The sequence below is a fragment of the Eulemur rufifrons genome, chromosome 6 (genome assembly GCF_041146395.1).
Source record: "Eulemur rufifrons isolate Redbay chromosome 6, OSU_ERuf_1, whole genome shotgun sequence".
Classification (NCBI taxonomy): domain Eukaryota; kingdom Metazoa; phylum Chordata; class Mammalia; order Primates; family Lemuridae; genus Eulemur; species Eulemur rufifrons.
Genome location: NC_090988.1, coordinates 29931652 through 29956916, shown reverse-complemented (window position 1 = coordinate 29956916; position 25265 = coordinate 29931652). Strand labels below are relative to the sequence as shown.

The window sequence follows — 25265 nt, the reverse complement described above, 5'->3', positions numbered from 1 at the left end:
AATTCAAATTTATAAAAATAAATACCACTCTGACACTCAAGGGACATCTTTACTTTAAGGCCTTTGTCACAAATCTGAATCTTTATTGTTCTGAAATAAATGTTATAAACATAACTAGAAACAAAAAACTTCAATATTCAGTCTAAGAAGAGGTGTGGCTCAATGCCCATCACATGTAACAAGAAAACCTCCTTTAAAAAAAGGAAAAAAAGTACTATGAGAAGTCTTTCACATGAATGAAAATGCACCCTTTAGATTTTTCTCCCTCATCTCAATAGCTTGTACACACAGGGGAATCAAAAGGTTTGCACTTTCTTCACAATAGTTCTTGCTATGATGTTTGACGGACTTTTTGCCACTCAACAAATTCATCAAGAAGAACAGGCCCTAGAAATAAAGAAACAATTTTTGTTAGAATTCAATGAACTCATCTTTCCAACTATAAAACAAATTCCCCACAAGCTCAGTGGTGATGGGGGCCTGACTCTTCCCTTCTTCAGGTGTTTTACTTCCAGCCACCCTGTTCCATTTAATGATGTTTTCTTTTTCACCCTTAGAGACATAAAGGACCTTCCACAATGGGTAACTGTAGCAACTTCCTTCTCAGGATGTGTTTCATGAATCCTCTAATAACTTAGTCAATACTAACCTCTCCCTTTTTCTAAGTGCCCACAGCATTCTGGCATTTAATTATTAAACAATCTGAAAAGTGTTTAAGGTAGTATTTCTATGTTACCTCCCCAAGAAGTGTGTAAGCTTGTTGGGGATTGGCCATAAGAGACTTGCTTTATTCCAGTGACAGGATGTAGTACAAAGCTGAACACAAAGCAAGTGCCTAATGAATACTTTACTAATGAGCTAAGTACTATTCTAAAAAAGACATTTTTATTAATGCAGGAAAGGTCTAAACTCATTACCTACAGAAGCCAGGTAGGTAAATGAGCTCAGTGTTTAACTGAGCTCAGGGTTTATTTTATTTAAATGTAGGAAAAATCATTGCCACAAAGAAATATGCTTGCCCTATTTTTCTTAAAATACATAATCTTCTGGTGGTCTCTTTCTTCTTCTTGCTTTTGATAGACATATTTCAGTACTGTAAAAAAAGCAGCAGAGCAAGTACAATAATAAATGGCAACTGAAAACAGCCTAGGTGTTGGCATACTGTGGACTGTCAAACTGGAAAGCAAGTTCAACACAACACTATTTGGCTCCAGCCTCTGATTTCTTTGAAGGACCACAGATGCAATTGTGTCAGATTTTCTGATTTTCCAAACAAATCTAAAAGCTGTATTTTTATACAAAATTTCCCAGTTCTAAATATCGGTTCAAAATACATGAATACACACATCTGCAGGCCCTATACAGCCCTTAGGCCAGTTTACTGCTGCTAGGCATTATTTCTTTAAAATAATATTAAATGTTATACCTTCTCGTAGGGGGAGGACACAATATATACAAGTAGAAATAGTTATTCCTTCCTCAGTATTTTATTTTTTCAGAAATAGGTGCATAATTTCAGTTTAAGCATATAGAAAATATACCTTTCCATATAACCCTTCTGAAGAGTAAAACAATACCTGCAGCCAAAATGGAGGTAGGAACTGAAAACATAATTTATAGTTCTATTGAATTTGGCTTGCCTAATTAATTTACCATTACTTCAAAATTCTGTTTTATGGCATTCTAGCCTTCCCACTGAGGAGAATGGACAGATATTTTAACTTGAAGGATTGAAAAATTGTAAATATTTCACTATCAGTTTATTCAGATCAATTTATAAATTTCAGAGACGTTATTTTGACATTATTGGCTATATTGTTTATGCTATTAACTTTAAAGCTTTTTCTATCGTAGCTGACTGTGCAATTTGCTTTCATATTTTTAGTATCATGACTGCATCTTTCTTCCACAGGAAAATGTCAGGAAAGACAGGAGTAAAGCAGAATTGTACTTTCTAGATGCAGAAATTAAAATTTAAATTTAGCAATGTTTCGTTAGAGAAGAATTGAAAACACTTCATTTACCAACACAGATCTTATAATACTGCAGACTCTAACCTCTCTACCTCTCCTACGTCCCCTCACATGATTAAATAATAAAAGTTACTGTTGAAAAGTTTAAAATTTATGCTAACGCTACATAAATATATACTCACTTAATATTTTTAGAAATTGTATTTTCATAGAACACTTTATATCATACTTACAAGCACCATCTTCATCGTAGTTACTAAGATCGGCATGAACTGTTCTGCTAAATTCTAATACATTGTACCACTGATCTTTGTTCATAACACGATACTTCGATTGCTGTGGAAAATGATTTAAATATTTGGATTACAGAACCAACAGTACTTATTAGGGCTTGACTTTAGTAAATTTAGTTATAACTTTTTTTGTGATTTGGTTTTTCCCAAAACATTTATTCTTGCTTTAATTAAATTATTTGCATTTCTAAGAGATTCCTGAAGGGCATTAACATTATGGATTTTTTTCCCTTTATTTGCTTTCATTTTTGAGGACTACTAAGAGCGTCAAGGGCACTAACAGTAAGGATAAAACTCAATGAATTTTTATATTTGTATACTTGTGTAACCACCAAGATCAAGATACGTAACATTTCCTACATCCAGTAAGTTCCCTTGTGCTGCTTCCTTGCAAATCATTTCTTTGCATAAAATTTACTATTTAGCCACATTTTGAGGATGGTGTCTTTGGAGGCAGTGGGAAGAGTATAGGCTTGGGTTCAAATCCCACCTCTGCCACTTAACTGAGTGACCTTGGAAAAGAAGAGAACACATTTCTCCTCATTTGCTAAATGGGGATAAAACTGAATTCAAAATTGTATTATAAAGATTAAAAAAGATAATTTACGCCAAACAGCCTGCACATAACAAGTGTTTGAAAATATTTAGTTGTTGTTCTCAGCTCCCCATAGAGCAGAATATTCTTCTAGTCAATTAAATTTATTTTTGCCCAAAACTACTAAGAAGAAAGTAGATACTATCCATCAGAAACATTTATTTTATTGGGCTTAAAGATTTAATTGTGCACAAAACTCATTCACATAAGACCTTTTCATATCATTCTCTCTTATCATAAGCTTTAAATAAAACTACTTTGGAGAACTTGCTATGACAAGCAATCAGCTTTATAAGAAATTATTTCCAAAGGCAAAAGCGTCTGTATCCAAGAAATGGTGACAACTATACCAAAAAAATCCTCAAATTAAAAGAGTGCAAAAACATATATAGAGCTAGACAAAGAAAACAATGGAAAAAATAACACCTTCTTAGAATCACTTCCTATATTAGATGCTATGATAAATCTTCTAAAGGAACACTCCCTAAACTCAGCATACTATTTTTTAGTAACCAGTATTTAGCACATTAACTGCCATGTGAGTTGTATTTAACTCACGCTAGTTTTGAGCCTGGGGCCTCATGAAGCATATATAACTCACGTATCTCTACCTTGGGAACTGGATGGTATACAGGCAACTCATGCTGCCAGGCTGTAGCATACATGTTATGTGATGGGTGGCCCCCTGGGCAAAACCATGCAGTTGGTTCATGAAAATTTTACTTGTTGATGTTATTATTACAATTAATATTAAGACAATTTAATTCTAAAAATGTGGAGTAAGTGAATAGAAGTCAATAAATTTCATTTTTCTATTTATGGTTTACCTTTAAATTACACTTAAACCTGACAAGTCAAGAAAAACACTTTACCCTTATGAACTACTTTTCAAGTTTTCACATTACTTTTTACAATACTTTCAAGTTTTTATATTACTTTTTTATTAAAAAAACACAACCGATAAAAAAATAACAAATTTTTCATTAAAATTAGAAAGGATCATTTTGTTTTAGAAGTTTTTATTCTATTTTTGTAATAAAACACCGTGGCCCCAAGGAAAAAATTTTTTTTTTTCTAGTGTGGCAGTCAGTGTGTTAAGCATATACTATCATAGCCATTCTCAGATTTGTGGACATAAAAACTATTAATAGCCTTACTCTATTCTTTAGATTGAGCATAAGTAGAAGAGGAAAGTTTCATTACTAAATTGGTTCTCTTATGTGCATTTCAGCCTAAGACCCTGTATAACAACAGAAAGAAACGAGATTTAGAAGCTTGAGATTTGTGTGCTGGTATCAATTCTCTCTGGACGAAAACCCAAGAAACTAGTTTTGCATGAAGAATGTCTGTGCTAAAATATATTTCTTGGAGGTTTTATGTTGTATATGTGTGTTGTGTGTATGTGTGTAGGTGGAATGAAAATATCTTATGTACAAAATATATTAATAAACATGAACTAAAATGTCCAGAAATGACAAGAGATACATACATTTTAACAAAGTTTTGTCTACTCAAGATTTTTTAAAAGTATAATATTAAAAATCTACTTGTTCCTTAATTAAAAGTATACTTTTCAATCAGATTAAGTTTTAAAATAGTATTTCAAAATTTAAAAAACATACATACCTCCAGGTACTGGTAAAATACTGAAAACAGTGGCCATGTCCTCCCAAGCAGAAGAGCTAACATAGATTTAGCAGTATCAATATCAAGGCTTCTCTGATCTTTATCCTAGAATATAAGTGAAAAAATTTTCATAAGTGTGGTTTCAAGGGGGAAAGCTATTAAAACAACTAAACACAGAAATTACACCTACCCTTGCAAAATCAAAGGCGTATCTGTAGATATTTTTAAACGATGAAATATCATTTAACTGTGAGCGTAAAAAGTCAAATTTGTTCTGTAACTTTTCTGTGCAGTCACACCTTAAATGAAAAAAAAAAATCAAACAAATTATATAATCAAAAAAATTAAATGAAAGCATCATTGGGGGTTAGAAGAAATGCATTTAAGAAGAAAGTGAGTGCACTTATGAAGTTAAAATTCCCTGATTCACAAATTTAGAGTAACAAACAAATTTGTTGCTTGCATCTAACAATGTAATAAAAAAAGGAAAAAGGGGGAAAAGAAAAAACCTAGCAATCAATGAAAGTTCACTCCAATGACTTTTCTTCAAAAAAAAAATACAACTCAAATCAAAAAATTCCAATAAATTCATCAATATTTCTTAAAAAGAGATGTATTAAAATATGCTTTTATCACAAAGTTAAAAAGTGACAGAGCACATGCAATTAATCAGGCCTCTGTCACATATTTCTCTGGAGAGTTTTAAGGCAACAGCTTGGTGAAAGAGATTAGCCATGAGTGGTTTTAAAAGTTCAGGATGTAACACAGAGGAAATTAATACATTATATTAAGTGTTTCAGTCATAAATCCAGATTCCTACATTTTTAATGAACAAAAAGTCAATCAGTGGAAGCACCTAACTTCAAATAAGTTACATATGCAAAAACACGCAAACAGTAAGTTATTTCTAAAGACAAAACATTAAATATAGGGAGCTAAATAGATGGAAGGCTCAAAAATCTTGACTGGCTTTCCAACTCTCAGTGGGTTGACAAATTCCACTATTTAGCAAGAAGCAAGGCAGACAAGGCTTTTCACAATTTAGCACAAATCTCCGGTCTCATCTCCTGCCATTTCCCAATATCCTTACCATGCTCTAGTTACATTCACTTACCATTAGCAAATGCCACAGCTATGCTTTAGCACCCCTATTTCCTCTACTTGAAATGTTCCCACCAACATTCTGACAAAACATTATTCATCAAGCCCTACCTCACACTCTGCCAACTCTGAGAGACCATCTGACTCTCCCTCAATAAAATGTGCATTACACTCAAAACTAAATTGTTCTACAGACACCCGGCATTCTCACATTTTCTCAGACTTTCACTATTCTAAATTAATGATGTGAAGGTCTATGATGTGTAGTAACTTATAATTTTAGTAAAGTGTAAACATTTTGAACAAATTCCTAGTATCAACTAAAACTTGCATTTCTAGAATAAGCCAATTTGGTCATGTTACCTGTTTTACACATTGCCAAATTATTTTTTGCTATGTTCCCAAGTGAGTCTAGTTGGTAAATTTCTTAGACACTCTCCTTGCTAGTTTTGATAACAAATTTGTAGTATATATGGCCGGGCGCGGTGGCTCACGCCTGTAATCCTAGCTCTCTGGGAGGCCGAGGCGGGTGGATCGCTTGAGGTCAGGAGTTCGAGACCAGCCTGAGCAAGAGCGAGACCCCGTCTCTACTAAAAATAGAAAGAAATTATATGGACAACTAAAAATCTATATAGAAAAAATTAGCCGGGCATAGTGGCGCATGCCTGTAGTCCCAGCTACTCGGGAGGCTGAGGCAGTAGGATCGCTTAAGCCGAGGAGTCTGAGGTTGCTGTGAGCTAAGCTGACGCCACGGCACTCACTCTAGCCTGGGCAACAAAGTGAGACTCTGTCTCAACAAAAAAAAAAAAAAAAAAAAATTTGTAGTATAAGCCTCAGAAAATGAAATGAATATTACTACCTTTTTTTTTTTTTTTCTGTTTTCTGAAGAAGTTTATATAGCCATGGAATTAGCATTTGTCTGAACTTAGATGAAAAGTCATCTGGACCTTTTTTATTGAGAGAAGGAAAGAAAGACTTTTAACTAAATCAACATTTTGTAACCATTTGAATGGTTACAGAACCACTGAGATTTTCTATTTCTTTTTGAATGTCTTGGTCACTTATAAATTTCTAATAATTGGATTATTTCACATATTATTTTATTTAAATATGTTCATTAAAATATTTATAACATTTTCTAATCTGCATTAACATTATTTATTTTTGCCTTTTCATTGTTTCTCTTGACCAATCTTGCCAGAATTTAATTCATTTAATATATCATTTAAGACTACAGATTTCTCTCTTAGTACAACTTTAGCTACAACCACAAGTTTTGATAAGTATTACTGCTTTTATTACTCACTTGTAAATGACATTTTGATAAGAGTTGTTTTGGAGGAGTGGTAGGGATAAAAATCTTACTGGAATAGGTTTAAGAGAGAATAAGAGAGAAACTGCAGAAAACAAGTATTGATAAATGATTTCAAAGAATCTGGTTCTAAAGTGGCACAGAGAAAGGAGGCACTAATTTGAGTAGGATGAAGTGGGTAGAAGATTAAAAAAATTTTTTTTAATAGATAAAAGAAGTAACTTCTACTTCCAGGAAGATAGAATAAATGTACTTTTCCTTCTCTCTCCTGGGGACAACTAAAATCCTTGGATGTTATACGTAAAACAAACATAAGACTCTGAAAGGTGGTGACTTGAGGAACAATATAGGAATACTAAAAATAAAACAAAACAAAACAAACAAAAAAAATACCTTAGAATAAATAAGTTCACCAAAGGCACAGGATACAAAATAAACATACAAAAATCAATTGTATGTCTACATATTAGCACAAATATGTGGACACTGCAATTAAATATACAGTATCATTTTCAATGGCGCAATATAAAATGAAATAGGTACAATTCTAACAAAAGATATATAGGACTTATATGCTAAAAACTACATAACACTGATGAAGGAAATCAAACATCTACAAAAATGGAGAGACATATCTATCTTCCATGTATTGGAAGACTCAAAATAGTAAAGATGTCAATTTTCCCCAAATTCATATGGTTAACCAAAATTTTTTTGTATATATCGAGAAGATTATTCTAAAATTTTTATGGAAAAGCAAAGAAACTAGAATAGCTAGAACAATTTTAAAAAATGATGAATCAGTCTGTCTGATTTCAAGACTTACATAGCCACAATAATCAAGACTGTGTGGTATTGGCCAAAGGTTAAGACATATAAATGGAACAGAATAGAGAACCTGACCCACGCAAATATGTATAGCTTTTTGACAAAAGTACAAAAGCAATTCAATGGAGGAAAAATAGCTTTTTCAACAAATAGTACTGGAGCAAGTGGGTATCCACAGGCAAAGAAATAAACCAAGACCTAAGTCTAATACCTTTTACAGAAACTAATTCAAAATGCACCAATGACTTAAATGTAAAATTTAAGAATATAAATCTTCTAGGAAAAATGCAATATTCTCAGAATCTAGGGCTAGGCAAAGAATTCTTAGACTTGATATCAAAAGCACAATCTATAAGAAAAACTGATAAATTGGACTTCATCAAAATTAAAAATTTTTGTTCTGCAAAAGATCTTGTAAGAGGATGAAAAGACTAGTCATAGAATGGGAAAAATGTTTACAAACCACATATTCAATAAAGGACTAATATCTAGACTATATAGAGAACTTTCAAAACTCAACAGTAAAAAAATTTATCCTCCATGTCTGTTAGCCTCTTTTTTTCCATTTTCTTTCTGCCTCTCTGCACAAATCTCCTTAAATATTATAGGTCACTGATCCTTATACTTTAATTATATCTATTTCCTTTCTATCTCATCTACTAAATTTTCAATCTGCTATTTTTCACTTTTAGAAATTTAATTATATGAAATCTGATCACCTGAGACCATTCTTCCTTTTTCTTTAAATACACAGTTATGGAACCTTTTTCTATAAAAATTGAGGTTTCTGCTTAAAATGCGTTCTTCTACAGAAGAATTACTTCCACTACAAAAATGGGAGTCCTACTTACCCGGAACTATTCTAAAATACAATTTTTGGCTTGGGTTATACAAACCATGAATTCTACCCCAAATCCGCAAACAATGAATTCAGGACTAAGAATTCTCTCAGGAGGCTCTTTACCTCCAACTGTATGCAAAACCAAGCTCACGCAATCCAATTTCCAAGTATTGCGTAAATCTATCATCAATGTCTGTATGTGGGAGTTTCTGATCTGATTCCCACCCTATACATGCCATGTTTGCACTCCGTCACCTGTTCTCAACATGCATGACAAGGTAACAGACAGACCCTAGGTGACTAGGAATAGGTAAGTGTCCTCACGGTAAAAATGCCAATTCCATAGATACCTATGGAATCATCATCTCTCATCATTTCTGGCCTCTGATTATCTTCCTTAATTTACAGGCGAGCCTAGGTATGCTATTTAAAAGATGTTTTTATATTTTCTCTAGCATTTAAGTGTTTTACATAAGAAATGGTTTCTTTGCACATTTAACCTGACACGTTGCCAAAAATGTAAATAAAAATTTGGATAAATTAACCATCTAATCTGGCAGGGGCCTAATTGCTTATATATAAATGAATGTATAATATACTTCAGGAAGAAAGAAGAAAATTTTACTCTTACTATTTATCAGAAATTCATTATTTACTATTTCAGTAAGTGGTTTCTATTAGTACAAAAAGCATTCATTATGTGAAAAATAAGGCTATAATGAAAGCTGAAAATGCAGTTAACTTCTACCATGGAGATATGCAAAAGAAACAAATTCTCAGATTACAAGCTGCTATAATGCTATTTGAAAATCTGAAGATGAAGTCTTCAAGATCTCCAGACTTATCATTCGAAAATGTTCAGAGGGATACATTTTAAGTATCTAGTTACATGTACTCCCTTGCACATCATGACCTGTCCCAAGTATGGGCTTCATCTTCTATATCTTTGTAGTTTCTTAAAGCAATGTTTTTCACCTTTTTTTTAAAGTAATGTAAATCACATTTTCACACAAAATCTTATGCAGAATCTTAATAGACTTGAGATTTAAGAGGGCAAAGATGATAAAGGATGCCTCCTGACATTCTAAGTTCTTCCTCTCCCTACCACCTAAGTTTAAAAACCCTTGTCATAGAATAACATATAGCAGTGTTCCAAAAATATTTGTTAATAAAAGTGTGAATATCAAAAATAAACAAGGTAAGTGATATATTTATTTAATTATAAAAAGTTTCAAAATTTGTAACTGAGGAAAAGTTAGTGGTAAATTGTAGACCATACAAAATCATAAAGCAAAACGTAGTGACTGAGAACTCACTAAGGAGGTAAGAATCAAAAAAATTACAATCTTTTCCAAATGTTTTACATTCCATGGGTACACGTGGCAACAATCTTACTTATGTAATCTCAATAAGCTTAAGACAGAGAGATAATGTGAAAAGAAATAACAGTTTCAAATCAAACAGATTCTGTTTACAATTCCAACTTCTCCATTTCTGGCCATGTGGGTTTAGGCAAGTTACTGAACCTTTTTCAGCTTGTTTCTCATTTTTAAAATGACAATAACAATAATAATTTTACAGAACAACCATAAGGTAAGCTACTTAACCTTATTCAGCCTCAGTTTCCTAATTTAAAAATTTTAAACATTCACAGGACAACCATACAGATTAAATGAGAACATATGTGTTAAATGCTTAATACAGTTCTTAAGCCTGATATGCTCCTCTTGAGGCAAATGGAGTAAAAAATCACCTACACCACACATCTCTGTCCAAACTGTGTGAGACCATTCATTCCTAATGGTCTACTGTAAATCTTGAGCAGAGAAAGAATACAATAGAGCTGACAATTAATGTTTTCTTTTTAGGGAAGAGTTAAGAAGAGTAAAATTAAAAGAAAAAAAGAAAGGAAAAAATCCTCCACATTTACTACCAGTCCTACAAAGACCATCAACAGACCTAGCAAAACCAGTAAATGTACCCAAGTAGTCACTAACACAATTCTTCTATTTAATCTAGACCCATTTCAGAGACAGGTTATGATGGAGAAATAAATAAATTAATAATAATCTAGCCCCCAAATAATAACACATCAATACCTCTGAACTTGCAAAGTTTAAAAGGAATACTTCCTCTGTCTGAAAAAATAAATAAATACTTAACTAGCATATTATGGAAAGCAAGAGAGAGTTTTTTTGAATAGCAACCAAATAAAACCACATGGATTTTTGGGAACATTGGCACAATATGATACCACTCTCCAAGGCCACTGCGGTTAGAACGGAGAAGAAATGGGTTTAAATTTCAACATTAGGACTTGGAAATTAATTTCCTGGTATTGCTAAACATATGATTACCAAGGGAGGCTTTCAAGTTTCTGTTTCATTAAAGACCTTTAAAATGAGAAGAAAGTCTCAGTTATGTATTATATTTGTACGAGGTTCTCTTCCTAATAAGTACCAATAAATGTGCTGTGAAACAGTGACGTGTAACACAAAGAAATTTATCACAAAGTTCTGGATTTAGAACTTCCTCTAAATCAGATTTATCAACTAGACCAATATTGTCTACCTCTAAGGGTTTTTGGAAAAGTGGAAGGAGGCATTTTGAAATTGATGACCGCAGGGGAGAGAAGAGGGGATGGATGTCAATGGCAATTAGTATTTGGGCCCCAAATGGTAAAGGAATGATAATCACACACCACACACACCATAACATCCTATCTACCTGACTCTTCCACCTCCATCAAAAAAATCATATAAATGTTTCTCATTCCCTTCTCTCTCTCAAAGAAAGGTCAAGCCAGGCCATTCCATTTAATCTTCAAAGTCCAGGGCTCTATACGGAGACATAAGATGTACAACTTGTGATTTACTGGCAGCTTAGTTATTATACTACCACTGTTGTTAGATGGTGTTCTCTTCTCCCTTTTTTTCAGTATCATAATAAAGTACAATCCTCTTCAAAGGTCTATGCTCAGTTTCCTCTGCTGACGTGGTATTTCACCCTTACTCCAACAACAAACTTTCAGCTAGCAGATATGAGCAAAGTTCTTCACTCTAGTTACAGTATGCCAGAACAAAATTTTGCAACTATCCTTGGAACCTTGTATCTATAGATGGAGGAAGAGAAAGAGTTATAACCTCCTGACTGCACATGCAAACTTTTGTGTGTAGCAGTGAATCTGCATCCTAATGGGGAGAAGGTCCATAGTTTTCACGAGAGTCTCAAGAGTCTATGAACTTAAAACATTAAGAACAATTGTTCATTGAAAACTATCCCAAACATCTTTCATGATTCCTGTGTGTCCAAAAATCTCTTATGCTTTCTCAATATCTATAACATATGATTTAAACGCTTTCAAGTCGTTAAAGCCCTCCACAATGTAGCTAGCCATTACCTCAACCATTTAAATCTATTCTGGCAATTTTCTTTATGTATTTTATGATTCTAACAAACCAGACTACTTCCCTCAAACTTATGATTTCCTTCCTCAAGGCCCACAATTTCTCTCTTCTGAAACATTGTCTCATATCTTCAAACAACAAAATCCGAATCATTCTTCAAGTTCTAGTTCACATGCTACACCTGTAAAGATTTCTCTACATACTCAGCTAAATAACCTTAGCAGAATCTGTGCTTCCACAGTACTTTGTATTTTCACTCTAGCACTTGTCATGTTCTACCTGGGTTTATGGTTGTAGTGTCACAATGTCTTCTCTGCTCTCTTAGAATATTAACGAAAAGGTGAGAGCTGTGTCGTCTTATGCCTCACTGTGATCATCAGTAAGTGGCAGAGTACCTTATATGACATAGGTGTTTAATATAAATATCTACAAAATTAAATCTGATTTTCAGGGAAATTTGACTATTATTAAGATGAAAACTACATAAAGCTAAATATCTGGAGAGAATATGGCAATTTCATCCCCTGAAACTTACAAAATGGCCAGTGTAGTCTAGTTATATACAAATTCATACCAACAAATTCTTTCACACAAAAAGGAAAGCCAACTTAGTTATAGAACATCTATATGAAGACAAACTTAAAACAAATGAATGTTAAAAAAGTATTCTAAAAACTATAACACATTATACAATACAGATTACAATTAATCATGATTATGATAGCCACTAACCTTGACAACAATGTATGTTTTAACTACCAGACTGCTTCTATTTTTTAGGATAGCTTTACTAAAGTAGAACCATGGGTTAAAATTAATTAATTAAAACAACTGATAACTATCTTAAGGTGATTTAGAGACCACCAGATGTCCAGGTTAAATTCAATTCTAAAAATATGAAAAACATACAAAGGAAATTGAGACTGTAACATTTTATATTTTAAGATTATATTTATTATATAATCCCAAGTATACTAAACAGTTAGTAATTTTAAAATTAAGACATATAGATTCTTTTGTCTCTCTTGGTTTAAATTTCAAACTATTTTATACATAGCAAGTTTTTTTTTCTTATAAGAAGATTAAGGGAATAATAACACCTGATCAATGAAGGAAGATACTTTGTACTTCACATAGCAAGTTAGACCACAGGAAGAAACAACTACTTTCCCAGACAAGAATGCTTGCTTATTTGAGTAGCTTCAAGGTTCTACAGTACATCGTTCTACGCAAATGAGCAAGGGATAATAAATGAGTGAAAGAAAAACTTCTGGGGCAATTTTAAGTGCTAAATAATGGCTTTTATTTTGTATAGGCTGTGATCTTCCTATAAGGGAAGGTGTGCTAATAAATCTATGCTCATGGGCTAGTCAATTCCTGTTCTTATACCCAAGACCGTATGATGTTAATTATTCAGGAGTAAATATTAGAAAATGCTTTGTGTTTGTACATTTTTGTTATACAAAGGATTTTTATAGTATATCCACTTATGCAAAAACATAAGGAACATTTTAGTTTAAAAATACACAATCACTTGTTAGCTGGGATACTCCAAAAAGCAGTATACAAAAAGTACTAAGAGGAGGGATACAAAAAGCACTTACAATGCCAAATAAAATTTCTTATAATCAATAAGCCATGTTACAACATAAATTTTAATGAAACAGAGTTGTATAAACACTAGTTTATATTCTTTGCATACTATTTTATATATTTTATTTAATCTTTATCTATAAAAACTAATTAAATAGTGGGAAATAACTCAAACAATTTCAGAATCAGTCTTTAACTGGGCACATTATGACACCTAGATGTATGACAGAATTCAGTCTTGGTTGCAACAAATACTATGATTTAAAAAGTAGGCTGGGCATAGTGGCTCACACCTGTAATCCCAGCACTTTGGGTGACTGAGGCGGAAGGATCACCTGAGGCCAGGAATTCGAGATCAGCCTGGGCACCAAGGTGAGACTCCATTTCCACAAAAAATAAATTTATAAAATTAGCTGGGCATAGTGGCATGTGCCTGTTGTCCCAGCTACTCAGAAGGCTGAGGCAGGAGGACCACTTGAGCCCAGGGGTTCAAGGCTGCAGTGAGCTATGATGGCACCACTATACTCCAGCCTAGGCAGTAAAGCGAGAACCTATCTCTATAACTAACTAACTAAATTGTTAATAATGGTCCCCTATTTTATAAGGATATTAATTTATACACAAAAGAACAATACAATAGGAAGTTCAATATGGTAGACTAGTAATCAGGAACTTTAAATTCTAAGTTCTAATTCTTCCCACTAAGGAACTGCGTAAACTTTGCTAAATATTTTCTTATCCTCCCTGAGTCTCAGATCCCTCATCTACAAATAATGGAAATGAGAGGGTTGATTTTATGTTCAATCCTAGAAATTATGATTTGGTTCACATGAGCAAAGGTATTTATTTACCAAGGAAACAATATATAAAATATCTAGGTGGGAGAGGGGAGGAGGGGATAGACAAACTCACACCTAATGGGTGCGGTACACACTGTCTGGGGGATGGGCATGCTTGCAGCTCTGACGCGGGCCGTGCAAAGGCAATTTATGTAACCAAAGCATTTGTACCCCCATAATATTCTGAAATTAAAAAAAGAATAAAAAATTAAAAAAAATCTATATGTTAATGCTGGTTAAAAAGAGAATGATAAAGCATTAGGCACTGGAAACTCAAATTTAAAAATTTAAATGTCATATGAACAAATCCACTTTTTTTTTAAGGACAGGCAAACAAGGAACAAAGAATAGTTAAATGTGTTAATAAAAGCATAATCACAACAGAAAACCACATGGCTAATTAACCCCAGTTTTTGCCTCAAAAATATTATAAATTAATGCTTCCTCTATTTTAGAATGTTGACAACTAGTAACATCCTGCATGAACATTAGGAACACAATAATATAAAACTAACACACAATTATTAATTGATTCTAAAATAAAGCACACTTTATTCTGGAAAGCCAAAATTTAATTATTTTTATACAGGTGCAATTCTATAACTTAAGAAAATGTTCAAAGGTAGTACCCTAAACTGAAGGTATACAACTATAAAATGGCTAAGACTGCATGAGAGTAGTACGACACTTTTACTTTTGTTCTTTATGAGTTTCATTTGGCAAAAAATAAATAAAAGTGTCATGTAACTCTACCTTCAATTTTTTTAAATCAAGTATAAAATTGAAGAGGGGAGACAGGAGGCCTCGGAGCTTAAGACTGCCCAACAAACTCCTTAGATAGTAGGATTCTGTATTCAGAGACGGAAAGCCTTTATTACTCAAACAACCTGCATATAAATAACTCTTTGATCATGGACTTCTAATTTACTCACCAACAGAATCAATGAATTTTAATAGGACTACACTAAGGTTCTTTCTTAGAAAATATAAAACATGGGGTAACTATTTGCCAAGACAACGATATAATTTTGTTAATTCCAAAAATGACTGTTATAGATCAAACAGATGATTATTTTAAGGTGAAACCTTACTCCTGAAAATTATGAAGCACAAAATATCAATTAAGATCTTCAAATAGGCCATCAAATTTGTTTTTTAAAAAAATTTCTTACTGTAATGAAGTCATTCCCTTTAACCATTCTTCCTTGGTAAAAAATCCCATGCTTTCAGCCTCCAATTTCCACGCTAAAACTAACATAATAATCTGGAAAGAACAGAACATAAAGGATAGGGGAAAAGTCAGCATAGAGATAATCATGTCTATATTTATCATGGAGAGCATTTTTATACAACTATTTCCAACCTTCAATGATTAAAGAGTAGTTGGAATTATTAACTATAAAGAAACTGAAATGTGCCAATTTCTTAAAAGTAAAAAGTTCTAATAGTTTCTGAAGGTAGATTCTCTCTCACTCTATTACAAATGACATTTGTATCAAGAAAGAGAACACTAGCCCAACTTAAATTGATTAAAAATATCCTGAATGCAACTTTACAATATTAAACAAGAAGAAACAAAATCTTCATGTAAGATTAGTGTCTCCATTTTTAGAAATTTATGAATAGGCTACATCCCACTTATATTCCATTCTACTTAGAAATAAAACATACATTTTCAGGTTCAACACCAATGTCTTCACAAAATTTTTCCATTCCTTCTGGCCCTACAACTTCATCAGGACCTTCGAAGACAAAAACAATTTATATATTTTATTGTTATAATTTAATACTGACATGAAACACAAGCCATTATGTTAAATGTATCTATGAATATATCATAATATTTTGCAAATAATTAAATTTGAATTTCGGCACAGCTTTGATAAAGTATAAATAACTGTTACAAGATTTTAAATTTCTGAAGTATTCTTTGACAACCATATTATAATATGAAATTAAGGAAATAAAGCAGTAAAGAAATACTCCATTAGTATAAATCACTGGTTTGTATAAAAACATAAACCTATCCCTTAAAAAGAACATTTACTGATAGCCTACTCTGAACAAAAAGAAACATAAGAAGGCTGTAGCTTTTTTATCTACTAGAATGCATCAGAACCAATGCACAGTTCAATACAGTAATCAGAAGGAGAAGATTTGTTTACTTATTAAAATGGAAGGTCATTTATTGCCCTTTTGGAATATATTCAAATATAAATTTAATTATTAAAAAAGAAAGATATACACATTATCAAAATGACTTATGAAAATTAGTACATTCCATTTCTAGAAAGAGCCATTTTCTTCGTCATCTTGGTTCTAAGATAGACAGCAAGGCATCAGTTATGTCACCTTAACATAGAAACAAAAGTTTAATCTCTCAGTTAGTTTATGTCTATCATTTGTCCAAAAATTAATTACTAATATTTAACATTTTCCTTATTTTGCTCCCTTAGTAACACTAAATGTAAGTCAATACATCAATTCTCATTTTTTTAATGTTATCAGACTCCCAAAATATAGTGATTACATCATCACTAGGTCTCATTTGTGACTTGGGTAAGACTAAAACAAACTTTATAACAATGTGAAATATGATAAAAATGTGTTTACTACTATGGCCTTTTGAAAATATAGTCTTGAAATATTATTGTTAAAGTAGCCAAAAGAACCCTCTATCTTCCTTTTTTAAAGACCAAAACACATCAGCTTTGTAATGATAGATTAAACCAAGGCTACTCAGGTGGCTTTTAAAGTACTACCTTTAGGTTATAACCACAACACAAAGCCAGTGTCCTGCAGTTTTTCTTAATAAAAGAAAGAAGCCATCAAGTACATGGTCAATACATTCTTGTTGCCTGAGATGAGATCCAGGCTGCTAAGATGACATCAGTACATTGTCTGAAACCAAAACCCTCTTTTAATTTTTTTGTGTAAAGGGTAAATGTCATGAGGTTTAAATAAATACTAACAATGCACTGAGGTGTTAAAAGGTGAATGGGGTGATAATTATAGGAGACTTTCACATCCTATTATATATTTAGAGAATTGTTTTAATGAGAAAATGTTAATTTTGCAATTTAATGGCCGGGCGCGGTGGCTCACGCCTGTAATCCTAGCACTCTGGGAGGCCGAGGCGGGTGGATTGCTCAAGGTCAGGAGTTCGAGACCAGCCTGAGCGAGACCCCGTCTCTACTAAAAATAGAAAGACATTATATGGACACCTAAAAATCTATATAGAAAAAATTAGCCGGGCATAGTGGCGCATGCCTGTAGTCCCAGCTACTCGGGAGGCTGAGGCAGTAGGATCGCTTAAGCCGAGGAGTCTGAGGTTGCTGTGAGCTAAGCTGATGCCACGGCACTCACTCTAGCCTGGGCAACAAAGTGAGACTCTGTCTCAACAAAAAAAAAAAAAAAAAAAAAAAAATTTTTGCAATTTAAAAAGCATACATATATAATGAAGGTGTTAAAAAAAATAACTGAGTATGTATCCTTATATATGGTTGGAAGAAAAGAAATCAGATAAAATTTAAGGAGAAAAAAAGTTTTTTTTTTTAAAGCTATGATAGGAATATATTCTAAATTTTCCTATTAAAGCAAAAAAGCAGACTTGCCCTCAAAGTTGCCATTAGTGATTAGAAGAGAAGGCTGACAAATTATGTCAAGAAATATCAGTATCGCATAGCCCCCCTAAAAACTGGTCGATTAGCTGGCGATTAGTAATTAAAATTTTACTAAAATCAAATTAGGTTATACAGAGATATATAAGATATATACACACACACATATATGTGTGTATATATATGACCTTATATAGATAAGATCCATAAATGTTAACTGACTTTTCAAAAGTGATACAAATAGCAACAGATCTAAGTCTAAAGCAAGGTCTATACCAATGTTCTTTCCCCAATTACATAATGTTAATTATATTTTTTGAATCATATCCTTCCAATAAAACTACTCCTTGGGTAAAACCTCTGGAGATGAATTTAATTAACTTTTTTGGACAACTAGGTTTTCACTCAATTAAAGAAGCTATGGAAATGATTTTGTTCACTCTACTAGTTCACTCTACCAGTTCACTCTACCAGCTGGGTACTATATCAGGACTATGCAATTCCAACCCTATTTTTCAATTCTTCATAAGACTTTAAAAGTGCTCTTTCACTTTCCATGTTTTTGTTTACCATAGGCCCAGTACATTACTGAATCCTTGTTAATTTAAATAGTACTGAAGAATGAGACGTTTTGTGAAAGGGCAAAACCATCAGGCTTATCACACATGACAACAAATTTAATGATATTTTCAAAACTAAAAGAAAAACAAACACCATCAATTTCTTGATTTCTTTATAACCATAAGAAATGTTCCCAGCTGTATCTGCAGAGCCTAATACCATGCCAGCCATAACAGATGCTCCAAAAAAAAAAAAAAAAAGTACTCAGTGACACAGCACCTTCAACATAAGCTACATAAGACTAGCTGTTAGTTTTGGAACAGCATAGTAAAAAACACACAACCAGTAAATCTGATGCTATAATACTATTAACGTTTCAACAATAACATTTATTGTGTTCTGACTATATACCAGATATTGTGCGCTAAGGACTTCACATGCATTTTTCTCAGGCACAATTACTGTCTCCATTTTAATAAGGACATCCATCCTCATTTTAAGACAAAACCGTTTCTGTTTATTTGACAAACAACTGGTTCCTCCCTGACCAGGTCTCTGCCCAAAGTAGTCTCCACAAATCTGAAAGTCTATCTGACCTTTCCTTACTCTCTATTCCTGAACCTTACTGTATTTATTACCTTTATAACTCTCCATAATCTGTAATTATTTTGACTACATACCTGTTTACTGACTGTCTTACTCACTAGAAGACAAGTCCCCTGAGGGGAGGGACCTAGTCAGACTTGTTCACCATTGTATCTGCAGCACTCAGCACAGACTCACAAATAAGTGCTCAACAAATATTTATCAAATGAATCATTGAATGAATGACAGAAGATAAGTTAAGCTTAAGTGCACTAATATTTTCTTTGTAACATTGAAAATTAGTTGCCATGTACATAATCATGTACATACTTAAATTAAAAATAAACATTATAAGGCAGTAGTAGTAGTTAAAAGCATGGGCTTTAGGGTCAGAATGACCTGGTTTGTATCCTATCCTGGCTCTTGTCATTGTATGACCTTGGGCCAACTACTTAATCTAAGCCTCAGATTTCTCATCTATAAAATGGGAATAACACCACCTACTAACAGAATGGTCATAAGAAAAAATGATATATTTAGCACAATTCCCGAAGTAATAGTAGCAATTACTATATTATATTGGCTATTAAAAATGGTAATATAGGAAATAAATGTTTAATTAGAATCTTATGCTAACTAGGAAAGTTCCTAGGAGAGGCAAAACAAGTAAGCATAAAAGGTAAAAATTTACCATTTTTATGGTATCTAGAAACCTTTATAAGTGAAATAAGATGAGTGACCTTTGATTCTATATTGTGGATACCAGCAAAATTGGCATTTTCAATAATGAGTCAACATTTTAAATGGAGGTCAGTAAGAAAATGAACTCCCTTCATTTAAATTGGGTTAGTGGTTGTCTTGGGATGCCAGTAATAGCATTTTTTTCTGGTCTAGAAAGAATCTGTTCTGTTACTAAACAATTTTTAAATTATACTTTTGGGATCACTCAGCTAATCTCAACAGTGAAGTTACTGCCCCCCTTTCAAAATAGTATCACTTTCCATACAGTTTGTCTAAACTTGTATGTCAAATTCAGGGTACACTTTAGACCTTAACGTGGATTAGCACTCAATATGAAGCAAGAGCTACATGTACACTTTTATTTTAAACAAACATTTTGAGAATGATAGTGATAAAAAGAGGGGAAAAAACAAAACCAAAATATAAGGAAGCAGGTAAGAAAAAGGAAACAGGGAAAAGGGGGAAAAAAGCTTTAAAATCAGTAACTCCAAAAAACCAAAACTATTCTAAGAAAAAAAAAATTTCATAACTGCTTCTGAAAAAGTTAGCGTAAACAGGAAACAACTGTTCTTTTACATATATTTGCTTACCCCTTCAACCTCATGCCTGGCTAGCTTTGACTTTCAACCTTAAGCTATGGCCTCACTCTAGAGGCTTTTCATTCACCACTTAATAGGATTTAGCTGAGGTAAGTTAGCTCCTCCAGAAAGCCTCTCATAACACTTTAAAGGCTGGGTTATATATTATTCCTATGAACTCTCAGAGTTTATCTTTCTAATGCAGTATTTATCACGCTGTATTCATATCCGTCTATTTACTTTCTTACTTACTGCATCTCTAATAGAAGCAAATGGCTAAATAAAAACCATTAAAGGGTAAGCGCGTTGTTAATGATGTATCTGAGGTTTAAATCTTTTACTATGTCTCCCTAAAGTTTCAGAAAATGTTAGTTTGTAGCGAAGAAAAATTTCAAAAATAAGAATATTGAATAAAAAATGTCTTATGTACTTTGTGTTTTCCAGAGTACTGAATAGAAAAATGTTTTATTATGTACTTTTTGTTTTCCAGACTAGTACTTTAGCCAATGGATATAAATTAATAAGTGAATCTGTTTACAAATTTTATTAATAGTAAATGAGTTTCCCACTAAATATATACTGAATATATATTTTTAAAAATATCAGTCTGAAATGCATCAAATTTTTACCCTATTCATCAATCCTCAGTGTTGACCCTAATCTCATCACATAGCACTAAACCACATAGCAGGCCTGCAACAAATTATTTGTTAAATGTATAAACCAAAAGAACTTTTAAGCATATGACTGATATCTTCTTATATAAATTTCATTACCTGCATACTCATAAAACCAAGCCAGGCACTTCTTGCTTGAAAAATGTTCCTCTCCACTTATTAGTCTAGCAGGGGGTTGGGATCTGCAATAGCTTAGAAAACACACAAATGTCTAAGATTTTTATCAAGTCTCAGCTCCTAATGAGAAACTAAGTTCAAAATGAGCTATTTTAATTCAACATTACACATTTTTTAAACAGGTGGTATTATAGGAAAAAAATTGGAGTTCAGTTTTTGCAATTTGAAACAGTAGTCTCTATATAAGAATTTCTGGCTAACGAAACCCAAATGCTACTTCAATCACTATCAAATTCCAAAAATATCAACTAAAATTAATTTCCCACATTTCAAAAGACTACCCAGAGAAGTTCAACCTCAGTCTCACTGCGGGAGTGGTAGCTGGGAAAGTACAAATCTTCACTGTGATTCTGCTACTGATTTGTATAGAAACTGTATTTATGTATAATAAATATTTGAAAACAAAATTGTACAAAGTATATTTTGATACTTAATATTTCAAAATAAAATGCTCTAATAAGAGTTGTTTATCATCTACCAAGCTTAAATAGATTTTTAAAGATAAATGATGACTCAGGACATAAAGGTATATTAAATTTCCCAGATTAAACAACAACAACAAAAAAACATAAAAATTCCTAAAAGTCATTAACAGTACAAATAATGGCTGAGGCTATTTAATCCCAGATTATGTTCATTTTTTTCATAAAATCATTTTCATTATTTTTCATAAAATCATTAAAATTTGGGAAGTTCAAAAATGGCCTCTATGATTTAGTGGACTTCAGAGAATCTTTTCTCAAGGAACTCAAATAATTACACTATCACTATGAAACAGAAATGCTAGAACTTCTGCAATTGAGTAATTTAATGTACAGTAAGGGTCCCACATTTAAAAATGTAAATTGACAGAGCAAAGTGTCATCTTAGTTTTAATAATCTGCCTGTTTAGCTATTTTAATGTATTTAATTTAAATAATTTTGATACATTATACACTTAAGATGGCCAAAAGTTAGAGTTAATAGAAACTAATAACTAATAATTTGCCTGTTTAATAAAAATATGAACTACTAAAATAACCATGTCAATTCTAATGTTAGCTACCAAGAGAAGAAAATTGTATCATCTTTCACACTAACAGATCAAGAAATACTTGTTAACCTCCTTTGCCAAAGCACAGTAACAAAGGAAAAAAACTCAACCAGTTACAAAAGGGAAGATGTAGGTCTCCCTTTTTAAGGAAAGCTCTATCATTATTTTCCCCTTACAATGATGGCTATTGTCTTCTTTAATGGTAGCATCTGAAGTTGTCATATCAAGTGCCAACCATTGATAGAAAGACACCCAGTAAGATTTTTTTTTAAACTTCACTTCTCACACCAAAATTGCAATGATTTTTTTGCAGCATACAAAAAAATGTGATGCCCCAATAATAAGCTACAATGAGGCCAAAGAGCTATAAGTATATAGTTCTGCCTTGTCTTCTTTCTCACAAGAGGATACAGAGTACAATAGCTCCCAAATTATTAATATTTATACTTAGAGCTAACAGCATTCTGAACGCTAGAAAACAAAAAGCATGCATGGCCTTTCCAACTCTGTACATAAAGCCTTGGCAGAGGTGAGGCACTCTATTTCCAGAAAATGGGGCTCCTGCAATTTAAAAGGCTTCCTGCTGGGATCTTCCGGGTTAGGCTACTCCAAATATTAAATGTGGATGCCAATTATAGCACAGAAGTTTTCCTTTCTACCATTCCCAAGACAGTTGTCAAGTCAAGATTCCTCATGCTCTGCTCCTTTCTTCACACTCTACAGAGAAATTCTAGAAGTGACCCTTCCGCAGTCTGTACTCACTTCTAGGTCGGGAAAAAGGGGGTGGAGGCTGGGGATGGGGGAAAGAGGGCAATTTATATGTGCATCTGTTTCCCCAACCCTCCAGTGCACGTAGACTCAAACGTGGTGCGGCTCTTCTAGTTCCTCCATAAACGCCAGAGCGCACACACGCGAACACGAGGTCTGGTCGGAAGCGGAGAGTCGATGTGTTTGTTCTGCACCTACCGCCTAGCCTAGCTTGATCAGAGGGGCCTCACCTGTCTCCAGCCTGATTCCGGGAGGCTGGGCCCGACTCCTTTTCCTCCAGCTGTCCAGCAAAGGAGGAAGGAGGAAAGCTTGAAGGGTGGGGGAAGGTGGTACCTGGAGATTTTACACTTTTTGAGGCCTCCGTCTTCCGCTACTGCTGCTGCCACCCCAGGGGATTTTCTTTTCTTCTTCACCGGCATCTTCTGCCCTCCCCGGCAGGGTGGGCAGGGGAGCCGGGGAAGAGGGTCGTTGTCCGCTGGAAGCCCCTCAGCGCCGGCACCCAGTTCCCAGAGACAGCAGCAAGCGGAGGAGCAGAGTCGCCAGCCCGCACCGGCGCAGCCCGGCCGCCGCCCGCTCCCAGGTCTCCTCCTCGTCTTTCTTTGCCCTGGACAGGGTGGCTCCTCACCGGTGGACACTGCAGTTCGGTCTCACCGGGAGGAGATAACGCGGACAGCGCGGCAGCTCCACCAGTCAGAGAGAGCAAGAGGCTCAGTTTCACCCGGATGCGAACCGCTCAGGTCCGGAAGTGACGCAAGCGCAGAGCCGGTCCCCGGGAGGGGCGTGGCCCTAGTTGGCCTTATCTAGCAGTATGCGAGGCAGAGCGGAGCTGTCTCACCTCGGCAAGTGGAGAAACCGAGTTTTGTTGGCCGTGTGAACGCCAGTAAAACTCAGGATCCTGTCCAGAGTATCCTGACCTTTCTCATGAAGCTTTCACCCCGCCTGAATGCTGGTAGTCACCGCCAAGAAATGAAACTACTAATACTCTGTCGTTGGCGTTTAAAATAACCTGGTAAGGTAGACCAAGTTTTACTTCTGAGCCCTTCCACACGGTAACCTCACCTGAAGTATCCCCATGCCTTAAATGCATCGTCGCCTAGTGGCCTGCATGTTTTCTTTGTGGGACTGCGATCAGCCTCCGACTCCCCTGCCCCCACTTTTCCCTCTTCCCTGACCTCTGCTTATTTTCTTCCGTATTGAAACTCTACCATTTTTATTTCCACAGACCTCACCTCTCAAATAAGAGACAGGAGGTGACTGCTGACTTAGTACAATGGAATTTGGGGAACAATTCTAAGGGGCTTTCCCCTACACCTTATTCTACCTCCACTTCACAGAAATACTGTTTATATTTAAGGGCTATTGTATGTGACTATATAGCGGAAAGTAGAAATATGTATGTATAATAAGCTCACCTCTAAACCAACTGCAAGGCTAGAAGACTAAAAGTCTCAAGTCAATATTACCTCCACCTGGGCATCCTAATCTGGCCAATCAGGATATCACATTTACTTAGTGTCATTAATGGGTTCAAGATGGACGCATGACCCAAGCCAGGCCAACGAATGCCAATGACACAAAATTGAACCATTAGGAAGCAACGTTATTTCCTGTATTCTTGAACTTGAGAAGGTGTGGAGAATGAAGCCAAAACTCAGAAGAGAGCAGGATCAAGCAGAAAGAAAAATCAAAACATGATTATATGATATGAGCCCAGAATCCATGATATGCCCTGGAATTTTCAATTATTTGATCCAATAATTTCACCATTTTGCATATGGAGTTCAATTCTCTATTACTTATAACCAAAGAACGTTAAAGCCTGTGATCCTTCAACCCAATTAAAAATGCATGAGGCCAAAAATCAAATCAGAATCAGATCAAGTCTCTAAATAGGACTACCATCTAAAAAAGTAGAGGACAGAGGAAGGTATTAAACACCCAATGCAATCAGCAAAATCTAGACTGTCAGAAAACCTACAGGACAAATGACCCAGATTCTGCAACAAATTATTACAAAGAGAGGAGAGAGAAGGAAATTAAAAGAGACTTAAAGGATATATCAGTCATTTTCAATATGTGGTTTTTATTTGAATTTGGATTCAGACAAACAAATTTAA

General features: G+C 34.1%; 1 protein-coding gene across 3 annotated transcripts; it reads right to left on the bottom strand.

The window, feature by feature from the left end:
• On the bottom strand, positions 1-23854 carry DCUN1D5 (defective in cullin neddylation 1 domain containing 5). Of its 3 annotated transcripts, XM_069469004.1 has the most exons (8): positions 23482-23854; positions 21270-21361; positions 16080-16150; positions 15581-15672; positions 4678-4786; positions 4488-4592; positions 2207-2309; positions 1-387 (listed from the first exon to the last, which is right to left on the bottom strand). In XM_069469004.1, exons 1-8 carry the CDS (start codon positions 23565-23567, stop codon positions 332-334), a joined length of 714 nt encoding a protein of 237 aa, XP_069325105.1. In that variant the 5' UTR covers positions 23568-23854; the 3' UTR covers positions 1-331. The 3 variants fall into 3 exon arrangements, with proteins under 3 accessions (XP_069325105.1, XP_069325107.1, XP_069325108.1); XM_069469006.1 differs by lacking the exon at positions 21270-21361 and having other exon boundaries at positions 23482-23498; XM_069469007.1 differs by lacking the exons at positions 15581-15672; positions 21270-21361; positions 23482-23854 and having other exon boundaries at positions 16080-16143.
• Between the last annotated feature and the right edge of the window lie 1411 nt (positions 23855-25265).

Excerpts from the sequence above, each read along its gene's own strand:
- DCUN1D5 (XM_069469004.1), bottom strand. The coding sequence starts at position 23,567 with ATGCCGGTGAAGAAGAAAAGAAAATCCCCTGGGGTGGCAGCAGCAGTA. Across the intron at positions 4,787-15,580 it reads AAGGGAATGACTTCATTACA|GTGTGACTGCACAGAAAAGT; the intron begins GTAAGAAATTTT and ends TTTTCATTTAAG. Across the intron at positions 388-2,206 it reads CTACGATGAAGATGGTGCTT|GGCCTGTTCTTCTTGATGAA; the intron begins GTAAGTATGATA and ends CTTTATTTCTAG.